Here is a 12,522-nt window from a genome sequence, read left to right as displayed (position 1 = left end):
CATTTCATTTGGGTTATAAGATCTTATAGCAACAAGAAAAAGTAGTGATGGTACTTTTAGTTAGCACATCAGCAACATCTGAGCATTAGAACATCACACAGAATGGATACTCCCCAGAGCTCACCTAAGATTAGAGTACAGACATGATATGTTGATGATATGTCTACAGGCGATTTGCTCTCCTCCAGAAAAAGTTGCCACTAGCATTTTATTCATTTCCCTCTGGCCTTAGGTCTAAGCACATATGCAGAGAGCACAAGTAGACAGAGCACATATAACTGAATTCACAAGGTTTATGGTATCCTATGCCACTGGGTTAATAGCTTTAATTGTGAACTTTGAGAAAAGGAGAAGCCAAGGACATCTCAGTCCTTAGAGTTATAATTATATAAATATATTTACGTATATGTTATATAAAAATATATGTATATATGAAGTATGTTACATGTTATATATAAATATTAAAATATGTTATATATAAATATACATGTTATATATGAATATATATAAATAAATATGTATATAATTTAGAAAGCATTGGTTCCCTGAGCACTAGAAACAGTTGCTTCTCATTAGATAATCATAAGCTACTTCTCGGTAACAGCCGAAATATATAGTCACTTTAATTTATAATGCTAAATTCTGTGAGCTACAGGACTTTTATTTATCGCAAGACCCTGGCACAAAGAGTGTGCTTAATAAACACTTTAAGTCAAAGGAAAAATACAAATATGCTGAATATATTGAGCCACATTTTCATGTGTTCTATACCATTAGTTAAGAGTGTCCTTATTTTAAATGCAGAAAACCTGTTTGCTTGATAAATATAAAACTATTTACTTATTTACAATTTTGAGGGACTGCAACACAGTGGGGTTGTAAATGTTTGACTTTAACTTGGTGGATTTTGGTGCTATATTGCCACCTTGTGGTTACTCATCTAAAAATGGACTTTTCTTCAAAAACAAAAATCAAAAATAGACAAAACAAAGAATAACTGTTTTGCTTTTGTGATATATGGTGCAAACATAAGTTTGTGCTGTTTTCTTACACACACACACACACACACACACACACGCACACACACACCACAAACCTGAATCTGAAAGTAGTGATCATGCTTGAAAAGTAGAGAAATGGAACATCTTTCAAAGAATAATCCTTTAATACCGAAAGTCTCTCATATAGGAAAATTAGCTAAGTGGCCTATTATTTTCAAACACAAAATGATATGATTTTAATGGTTAAGTAAAAATGTCTTCCCACTCTTTGTAATAAAGAATAATAAAAAGAAAAGGTTTTTCTTCCTAGTTTTTCAGAGCTTGTTTACATCTTATTAAAATTATTTCTGATGAAATAAGGAAGTAGATATGAAGAAAACATACACGGTGAAATCAAATTTTCTTAGAAGACTATGACTAGAAATTTCCAAAGTATCTTGTTTAGAAATATGAGCATATAATTTAGTATAAGGATAATAGTATCATAGAGAAAAGTTTTATTTCTGAGAAGAAAATTACACACTTAATAAAATAGAGAATTTAGGGGAAATTGCATTAAACTATTTTTAAAGTACTGTGATTTTTTTACAAAAGACTTTAAAGGGAACTGATGCCTTAATATTCTCCTTTACAGGTCATATATCCTTGAATAAACTCTTTAAAATTGCTTAAACTTTAAATCCACATACTGCTTTTAGAATTGAGTCAATTAATTTGTGACTAGAGCTTACTGAAAGAGAATCTGTGTCTAGAGCTAAACTGATACTAGAAAAGTCAGAAAGACCATTTTACAAGTCCTCTTTTACTCAGATTCTGTCTGCCTTCACCAGAGAATGTTTGCAGATTAGTCTTGTAGTCTTAGATCCTAGAAAGATCCATTATTGCAAAATAGGAATAAATTCAGAATCTTGGATTTATTTACATTCATTTTCACTTATTTACTGTCATTTTACTACAGGCTAAAATTTCCAAAATTTTTTTACTTTTTCTACTTAGGTAGGTAATTAACATTCATTGTGGATGCATTGGAAAACAGAGATAGAATTAAAGTCAAATAAATTATCTGTAATAACAGCACCCATGATCGTTACTGTTAGCACTTTATACATCTCTCAAATCCTTTTTGTTTTTAGAAAAGTGTATCATCACTCTATGTACTGTTACAACATCTTCTAACCTGTTTTTCCCTTAATCATACAGTTTAATGGCATCATTTTGTTTTATAGCTACCCCATAAAGTTATTCTTCATTGTGAGATATTTGGATGGTTCTCAAATTTTCATTCTTAAAAAACATACTGTGATGAGTCTTTATATAGATATGTGTGTGTGTTGTATATCCTATACAAAACAAATATACAATATACGTCACCCACATGCATTTATTTTTGTTTAGTTATTTTCTTAGGATTTGTTAAATATTTGTAGAAAGGACTCTTTGATAAGGAACTGCTGGGACAAAGAATATTGACAAGTGAAGATTTATTACTAAATAATTGCTCACCCAAAGAATTGCAATTAACTGTATATTCCTACTAGTTTGTTTACCTTCAGTTCCAGCAACACTCCCTTTGACACTGATATTTACTGAACTATAATGTATACATGGAAATGTGAACAAATTATAAGCTCAATGAATTTTCACAAACTGATACTATCAATGTAATCGACTCAGTTCAAGAAATTTATTACCAGCACCCTCGAAGCTCTCCTTGTGTCCATTTTTATTCACACTTCAAAGGATAATTATTACTTTCTCACTGATTTGATCAGTGTGGCCTATTTTAGGAATTTATCTAAATGAAATCATATTGTATGACTTCTTTTGAGCCTGACTTTTTTCAAGCAAACTTGTGTTTGTGAAATTAGTCCATGTTGTTGAAGTTGTAGAGTGTTCTATATATTTGAGCTCTATGCTATACTATTTCAATGCTAGCATTCTTTAATTGTTGTCAGTCTGAAAGTGTAAAATACGGTGTTATAGTTTTCACTCACAATCTTTGATTTAATGTGAGGTTGAACTTTTTTTTTTTGGCTTCACTGGTTATTTATATTTGCTCTAGTGTGACACTGGTCATTTATTGTTCCTCTGTGGTAATACTGGTTTCTCTATTGTAAATAAATCTTTCACTTTTGCCCAAGCAATAGGTTACATTGGCCTTTAGTTACAAAATAGAAGAATGACTGTTGTTTCCTCACTCTTTCCCAAAAGGCCAATTAAGACTAAAAACTGTTCTTTTGACAAGGTAACAAGTTTCCCTTCTGGGACTCCTGTAGTTGCAGGGTCTTGATCCTCAGTAGTGAGAAAAGGAACATGATATGTGGATTCCAGATCCCAAAAGTGAATCATCCACATTTCGGGCTAAAGCCATTTCTCACCTATCATGCTGATTCCTCTGACTTTTGCTACTTTATACTTTTTTGGGTATTTTTTCAAAACCTGCTTTTCTTGAAATGCTGACCAGTCCTGGTTAACTGTTTGCTTCCCCAGGGTACAAAGCTTCTCTAAAGTTAAAGCAGACCCATACCCTGGACTGATAAAGAGTAAGATAGATGAGAAACTCTACTTTAGGGGTTTGAAAATCACTGGCTAAGAGGAGATTCTAGGACAGAGATTCTGATTTAATTAATTTAGGGAGAAGTCTGGACTTTAGTCGTTTGAAAAGGGCTCCAGGTGATTCCAGTGGGTTGACAGGATTGAGAATAATGGAAAGTTCTGGCTCCTAAGCTGATACATTCAGGTGCACTGAATAGATCAGTTTTAACCTATAAGTAAAGAAATGCCCCTGCCTGTTTATATCATGGCAGACTCCCAGAGATGGGACATCTTAATAGTTGCCTTTTCCAAGCAAATATTATTTGTGGACAATGCCACAAATTTCACTTCTAAAGTATAATTCCCCATTCTTACTGCTTTGATTCATAGTAAATGAAAATTGTCCTAAAGGTACGAGTATTTTACTGCTGAATATGACAGCTTGTCAGATCATTATGTGAGAAACGTTGTGGTAATGGAAAGAAAGCAATGGAGAACTTCCCATGTTGGCGAGTGTAAGAAGAAGAAACGGAGGTAGAGAAAACAGTCTATCCTTTGTAAACTTTCCTTAGGCCCCAAAGAATTCTAGGACTTTTTAAGGACTGTAGTTCTTCCTTTGTGAGACTTTGTAAGTATCCTTTTCAGTCTTGCAAAGGAACTCTAGGAAAGTGGTTGAAAACCCACAGTCCCTTTGGCATGCCTAAAGAACACAGGAGCCAACTGAGAGAGCTCCCAATGGCCAAATGTTGAACAGTTTGAGCAACAAAAGACGTAAATTGTTATTACGTTAAAACCCAACGTGCCCTCCCTAATATAAATACATGTTAGAATAAGTAAATATGAGAATGGACAAATTTTCCATACAGAAGAATTCAAATTTTGGTGTAGATACTCCCCACTCTTTAAGCGTGAGCTACGCATAATGACATTTTCCCAAAACATACAATATGGAAAGACTGGGAGGAGACTATAGTGCAGATACCTGGCAGACACCACCTCAGCCAGACAATAAAAGTTAATATCAGCCATCATAATTCATATTGATATTGTGTATCCTTGATATAATGCTTTGAGGGTGGCACCTTACCTCTGTGGTTCAAAACTCTATAACTCCAGTCTTAACAGGAGAAAAACTTAGACAAACCCATACTGAAGGACACTGTAAAAAATACATGACTAGCACTTTGGGAGGCTGAGGAGGGCAGATCACATAAGGTCAGGAGTTTGAGGCGAGCCTGGCTCACAGAGTGAAACCCTGTCTCTATTAAGAATGCAAAAATTAGCAGGGTGTGGTGGCACACACCTGTAATCCCAGCTACTCCAGAGGCTTAGGCAAGAGAATTGCTTGAACCCATGAGGCAGAGGTTGCAGTGGGCCAAGATAGCACCACTGCACTCCAGCCTGGCTAACAGAGCAAGACTCCATCTCAAACAAAACAAAACAAAACAGAAACATGACTTATACTACTCAAAATAGTTTGGAGAGACTGTCACAGCCCATAGGAGGCTAAGGATACCTTGCTACTAATGTGGTATACTGTTAAGCTCCCGGAACAGATGTTTAAAAATGTCTTTATAGACGTCATTTTAAAAGTCTAAAGAAATCAGAATATTGCATGGATTTTAGTAAAAACATGTCAATATGTGTTCTTTAGTTATGACAAATATACCATAATAATATACGATCTGACAAAGAAGCCAAACTTTAGTCAGGTTTCTAAAACTTCTAAGCCCACCTCTGCACTTCCTTGGAAAATCCAGTTTTAGCAATTCCTTCTACATCAGCTTAACAAGAACGCCTATACTCAATATCCAAACACCCGATCTGATTAGGTCTCTCCTCCTCCACCAACCCGAAGGTCATGTCTGATCACCCTGACCTGTCTTCAGCAAAAATCGTGGTAGGTCAGTTTAGCCAGAATTGCTTTCACTCCTGATGTTTTCTCCTAGTAATTTTTAATTTACTGACCCCCACCTCACCCCCCCCACTATAAATTCTCATTTGCCCATGCTGTATTTGGATTTGAGCACAGTCTCTCTCTCCTGCATTGCATGTGGTCCCTGTACCTATTGCAGTGTTCCTAAATAAAGTCATCCTTGCTGTGCCTTAATAAGTATCACTGAATAATGTTTTCTGTCACAGATGTTAACCATAGAGAAAACTGAGTGTGCAATATACAGGAATTCTGTTTTATCTTCACAAATTTTGTGAAAATCAAAAACTATTTTAAAATTAAAAGTTTATCAAAAAAAAGTAAAGAAGGGAAGGAAGGCAGGAAGGCAGGCAGGAAGGAAGGAAGGCAGGGAAGGATTCCCACATGAGCAGCAGCCATCAGAATCTTGTCAAAATTTCAAATTCTCAAGTCACAGCCCAGACCTTCTGAATCAAAAACTCGGGGGATGTAGCAGCAACCTGTGATTGAGAACCATGATCTAGTTGGTTGACCAAGAGCTCTGCTTCCAGGTGCTCCTCATTTTAGATGTGGTCGTGTTACTTTTTCTTTAATGCCCAAGAGTGAAGAATCAGATTAGGCTTTACTGTAACTTCTGATTACTGAATTGTTACCTTTCACAGAGGAATGGCATGTCTGCCTCTGTTCTTCTCATATTGAGATTTGAACTCCGGGGTCTCAGACCCTGTTGTGCTCATGTCTTCCATAACTTCTCCAGCACACAGAGAACTCTTCCACCTCTGATATCCCCAAGCACATAATCATGTACCAACTCTCATGTTTCCAGAGGCTATATAAATCAAGGCAGAGTGTAGATTCCCTGGAGACAGACGACTTCACCTATCAGATGGTGACCTTGGGTAAATTGTTTATTCCCTCTGTACCTGAGTTTTCTTTCTGTGAACTGGGGATGGATGATACAAAAGTATCTACTTCATGGGTTTTGGGGAGAACTGTGAATTAATACACATAATTTGTTAATAACAGCGTTCAGCACTTAGTGAGGAACCAAAAAATGTAAGCTGGTGTTACTGCTGGTGGCAAGTGTTTTGTCTCTTAAATATTTCTTCCTTCTCCCAAAGCAGTGGAGTTTTGTGTGCAAAACAATGTATGTCTCAGTAAAGACTGGGTGAGTTGAATGGGTAAAGTGAGCCCACAAAATCCTACTTCAAACTCAGTGACTTCTCCCTCCCCCGCCCTACACATACTAGTCATCTAAGGCATTTTGATGTTGAATTAGAATGTTGAAAATATTTCATGTTGCTTATGAAATGCTTTTAGAATAAAGCTAGAGAACTGGATAATATGTGAAAGTCTGGAGTAAATTAACCTTACTCTAAGCTTCACCACCTACAGTTGAGCTGCTACCAATGAACAACACCATTTTACTTTTGATCAAAGATTATTCTAGTTCCAGAGAGCCTTAGCAGAGTTTCTGTTAGCCTCAGAGACAAAATTAGCTATAAAAGAAATAAGTACCCCGGGGACGGTTCTAGAGGCCAGTGGGTAAGTGAATATGTTTGAATAACCAGTTCAGATTTTGCTTATTTGCTCTTTACCACAGGTTAAATCGAAATGCAACAATTTACGTGCCATAAACACACAAGCTTTAGGTGGTTTGCTTTGTTTTCCAGATGGGAATCAATGTGGTGGACTCTGCAGTATCCGGATTAGGCGGCTGCCCTTATGCAAAAGGTGCTTCTGGGAATGTAGCCACTGAGGATTTGATATATATGCTTAATGGCCTGGGGCTCAATACAGTAAGTTACTTTAACACATTTTAATATTCATGCATTCCTTGCATCTCCAAATTGCAATGCTTCTCAGATGTGAGAAGCAATTTTGAGGTCAAAGTTTTACTACACTTTTGCTATTTGCTAAAATGCACAGTGGGAAAATGCAATAAAAATTCTTTTGGGGTCTTTATAAAGTAACTCATGGCTATAGCTCAATCACCAATAATGCTACCAAGTCACATTTTTATAGCGCTTCATGACCTCTAAAGTACTTTTTCATGTATTATCTGATTTGATTTTATACACTTTGTGAGTCGGAGCCTGTGTCTTTGCTGTTACGATTGTTGAGTTTTGCAGTTTTGTTTTTTGCATGAATGTTTTTCTTGGAGAAAATTGAGATCTTGATTGTCTCACAGTGACAACTACAGCTTCTGGAAGAACTCCCAGGGCACTTTTTAAATGATCAGTGAAAGAGGGGAGCTTCATAACACTTAGCATGTGAGACACTGGATGGCAAGAATAGTCTCTTTGCAAGTCGTACCTGAAAAGTCACGTGCCACATAACCACATCCAACAAATTCAGCACCTTGTTTTGCCCTGTGATTGTTAACACAACCTGTTAGTCTACAGAACAGATTTATTTAGGAAAAAAAATAAAAATCACAGATGATTCGTCATTTAGAATTTCTTTCTGCGATGTAAAATAATCACCTGTATTGTAAAACAAATTTTTTTTACTCTCTGCTGCTCCTATTCCTCCTTTTTCCTCACTCTACTTACATTGATGCTCCTGCTGCATTGAACTTGCTTCTGGTCTACACTTCTATACCATTTTATTCCTCACTTCTACCCCTTGCTCAGGTTTTCACTACCACATGAAATGGCCTTATGCCTTGTATTCTATTTGGCCTGGAAAGTAAGACACCACCATCCTAAAAATAAGCCGTCTAGCATCTCCCTGTCTATCCCCCAAGTCAAACTGTTAGATCCCATTCCTTAGTGTTTTCATGTTTTCCTCTGCATTCCCTCTGAACTTACCACAAGGTTATATAATTATCTTGTTTATGTGTCTAGCTTCCCATGCAACCACAGAGCAATTATGACAGCTTATTCATACTTTATACTTGGTGCCTGTGGCATAAAGATGCTCCATAAATATTTATTGAAAGACTGATTTCACTTGGCACTAAACACCAACAGCTGTTACCCATAAACACCAAGAGCTATTGCCTATTTTCTCTGGTTAGAAATAAATGTTATTTCATTTATATCATATCTTAATCATTTATATCAGAAGCTAATGACATAAAATGAGCATAAATAGCTCCTTTCTTAGAAATTTAGATGACTGAATTGAATTCCATAGCTGATAGCTGATGCTTCATATATGCCAGTTATGTTCCATAACTCCAGAGTCCAAATGCAAATAAGTCAAATCTATTCCTAAAAGTTTTACCATCCAAGAATTGCTACATTGAGTAGTTGCCACAATTCAACTAGTCACCCAATGCAACAAACCAAGATTCTCTATAGAATTTAATCTCACTATGGATTCAATGTCCAATCAGTTACCAAAGCTGCTAATTTGACTTTAAAATATTTTGGTTGTTGGTCCCTTCCTTACTACCTCTGCTATGACTACATTGATGCAGGTCTGCACATCTCTTTCCTGGGTGTTCATCCTCTATACTGGCTGCTGGCTCTAGACTTGCCTTTAAATCCATCCTCCATGCTACCATCAAAGGATTACACCTAACATATAAGTATGAATAGGCTCTACTTCTGCTTGAGCACTGATCGGTGGATTCTAATTTTCTGAAAGCAAGCCTGTGCTCTATCACATAATCTGGCCTATTATTACCTTTTCCAGGGTTAATGGTATATTTTACCTTTATCCATATGTACCATGGATATTTAAGATATCTTGAACTGCTCTTCTCTCTGCCGACATACAGTGACCCATACATCCTCCATCCTCTTCTATATATTTTGTATAAACCTCGAATCAGGCTTTACCCTTCTTGGCACTTTTCCCTGACACATTCCTTTCTGCTTTTTTTTTTTTTTCCTTGGTGGGTTGGTGGCCTCACACCTCTGCCTCCATAATAACCTGGGCATATCTCTATTTGTGGCTTTAACTATGGTACAGAATTTTCTGTTGTGAGTCTACATTGCGTGCTTGACCTTAAAGGCAGAAACCACATTCTACGTGAGGTTCTTGAAACTCCAGAATCTATCATAGTACATGAGACATATTAAGCACCTGATAAATGATTTAAGAATACATGCAGTGTTGTTTTCATAATGATATCTACTGATTAGATAAAATGGTAAAGTCAAAACAAAATTCTTCTTTGGTGTGATATCAGCAAATTCTACTGTATGTTACAAATGGAATTACTGAAAAGAGAAGAAAGACATTAATGACTAAAATCTTTCTATCAACACTTGCTGGATATAATTTATAAGTGAAAGGCATCCGAAGTTAATTGTTTACAGAATTTAAGTATCATTGGATTAAGGATGTTAAACAGATACCCACGTAAAGCCATTACCACGACAAAACAAAATTTCTCAAGCCAAAGCAAATGTTAGTATCCTGAAAACAACTTTATAATAAAAAAATGAAATTTACAAGTATCATTTTATAAAATAGTATTAATTCTTAAAGAGATAAGTAATTGGCTATATTGAAATGTCTCCAATTTCTAAAATGATATTGTTATGAAAAGCCCCTATGAGTTTTTATACTTGTCTATTTTATGAAAGTCACAAGTGTTCATAGATATTAAAAAGTACTTTATAATAGCAAGGAAAACTGAGTATTTTCAACTTTAATCCCACATTGTTTCTAGTCCATATTGAGGGAGAACATAGAAGCTTATGAAATGCCATGTAAGGACAAGTTTGTGCTTAATCCACCTAATGCTTTGCCTCCTCCTGTAACAACAAAAGTGCTGGGTGGAGACATTGATAGTGACGCTTTCATTACACCAAAGCCAAAGGCATGCCCTGAACTTGGTCTTTATACCCAACTGCATATCTGTCATCCATGGATTTACCTAAGCCTTTGTTGATCCTTTGTACTTTCAGACAGTACAACCTCTCAGGCAAATAAGTTCCAGATGTGTACTAAATACTACTTCATTTTATTTCACTTGCAACTACCTCCTTCAATATCATACTAGTAATAGTGTTTCTGAACTTGGTTTAAAAAATATATATGTATATATATGCATTCACCTTTTCCGTAATCCTTATGGCTTTTTCAAGTTTGTTTCTTCATAAAGAGGATAGTCTTTTTTCTCAGTCAGTTCTTATCTATAAACTGCTCCAAAACATTATCATTTTGATTGTCCTTCACTGATGCTTTGTAGACTGTTTTTGTAGTTCCATTACTGCCCTTCCTAGACTCTAGATACCAGCCTGAATTATGATGTTTTTCAAATGTGTCTACCTATATTATTATACAAGGGTCAGATTCAAGATATGCTGTAATAAAGCAGAAAAATCTAAAATGTTAACATTATTCATGAAAACAAATGTTGCCCCCAAATTGATAATGACCACCACCACTTTGTTTAGTAATTTTAAATGGTTAAGTAACTACTAATAAAATTTAAAAGGCTATGTTTTATCTTTTTTCTCTCTAATCCCTCTGCCTTCCTGATACTCCTTTTCCTCACCAGGGTGTGAATCTATACAAAGTGATGGAAGCTGGTGACTTCATTTGCAAAGCTGTGAATAAAACCACAAACTCTAAAGTAGCACAAGCCTCCTTCCGTGCTTGACTTGAATGGATTTATGACCTACAGTTGAGAAGATCAATTTCAGCTACAATACTCATCTGAAAATCATTAGTGTCAACTTTGCTCTGATATGTGAAGTAATAGACAAGAATGGGAAAAAAGAGATCCTTTTCAAAAAGATTATAACTGGATAGATTAAGTCAACAAAAAGCAATATCAGTCATCAGGTAAATTGCAAGCTGAGGATAAATAATGAAACTTGTCATATTTTGAACTTTGAAAAAAGTCTCTTTTGCTCTTGTAGAAATAACTTTTTAATTTAGATGGGAAAATTGAGTTCATATTTCCCCAAGTATCAAATACTGTGTTAATACTTAATCAGGCAGGCTTAACACAGTGTGCATACCGTCAGTTGTTTATGAGCTCCTGCATAGTATGCAGAGTGTGTGGCCTCAATATTATGCATTATGCCTCTGGATCTCAACTATTCATTTGCCAAGTCAGTTAAGTTATGGACCAAAAGCCAAATCTCCATCTGACCCTACATAATTTTAGCAATAGAACTTTTATATTTCGAGTATGGCTAACATCTGTTAACTATTTCAGTGACTTTATCTGATTCCAAGAGGCTGTGGCCAATGGCAAGATGCCATATCCTGGAAACATATTACGACCTCCCATGTTTGTTACATGCATCCAGTTTACTATACTTTACCTATCATCAGTTATAGTAAAACCCAGCATGGAGTTACTCAGCTATTGAGAAACTGTAGGCTATTATTTTTGTCCTGATGTCTAAATTGCAATGATAAGAATAGGTTGATACATATATCATCATCTACCTTTATAATTTTCAGATCACTTTCAAATTGCCCAAGGAAATATCGTTGTGATCCTAAGAATATTAAGATATTTTTTGGTTAATGAAATACCTATTTTCCTTTGATTCATGGTGCTTTGATTATATCACATGATTCTTTGGTGTATTTTTTAGTGGTTATTTTAAAAGTTGAAGTGGCTGAAATGTTGTCTATTGTCCTAGAATTGATTACCAGAAATTGCAAGATGTAATATATCAAAGACAGAGATGAGGAGCAGGAGGACTATTCAAGATAAACATTTCTGTAACCTATGCAAATTTTATGGGGGTAGTATTATTACACATGGATCTGAAATGTCAGTTCTAGTATTTATATAGACTTCTCTAATAATACCAGGTGATATTATCTTTGAGTAAATCTGAATATAAATTGAAACATAAAAATGAGTGTTGTGAACTTTCTAGGAAATATTCATTAAAACCATTGAAATAAAAATAAATTCAAGAAAGTAAGAGAAGTACTGATTATAACTATGTTGCATTGTTCTGGAGCAGGAATACTAAGAGTAAGTCTCCGTTTTGGGGTTAATGTTTGGGGGTTGGGGGAAATGCAGGGAGCAGACAAAAATCAAAGCTGGTTATGAATCTTTTTCAGTTACATCTCCCTGTGCATCTCTCTTCATGAAGCACATGACCCTGCACACTGGCAGTAATGGGACACCTCCAATTA

At 35.6% G+C, this 12,522-nt stretch overlaps 1 protein-coding gene across 1 annotated transcript in view; it reads left to right on the top strand.

Moving 5' to 3' along the window:
- The window catches only part of HMGCLL1 (3-hydroxymethyl-3-methylglutaryl-CoA lyase like 1), a 150,174-nt gene extending 137,869 nt beyond the window's left edge, over positions 1-12,305 (top strand). Inside the window, exons 8-9 of the mRNA XM_033217496.1 lie at positions 7,122-7,247; positions 10,913-12,305. Coding sequence (XP_033073387.1) covers positions 7,122-7,247; positions 10,913-11,014 — 228 coding nt within the window. The 3' untranslated portion in view covers positions 11,015-12,305. The remainder of the gene's footprint in view (positions 1-7,121; positions 7,248-10,912) is intronic.
- The last annotated feature ends 217 nt before the right edge of the window (positions 12,306-12,522 follow it).

The sequence above is a fragment of the Trachypithecus francoisi genome, unplaced genomic scaffold, assembly GCF_009764315.1.
Source record: "Trachypithecus francoisi isolate TF-2019V2 unplaced genomic scaffold, Tfra_2.0 Lachesis_group10, whole genome shotgun sequence".
NCBI classification, from domain to species: Eukaryota; Metazoa; Chordata; class Mammalia; order Primates; family Cercopithecidae; genus Trachypithecus; species Trachypithecus francoisi.
This window is presented reverse-complemented; position numbering and strand designations above follow the sequence as displayed.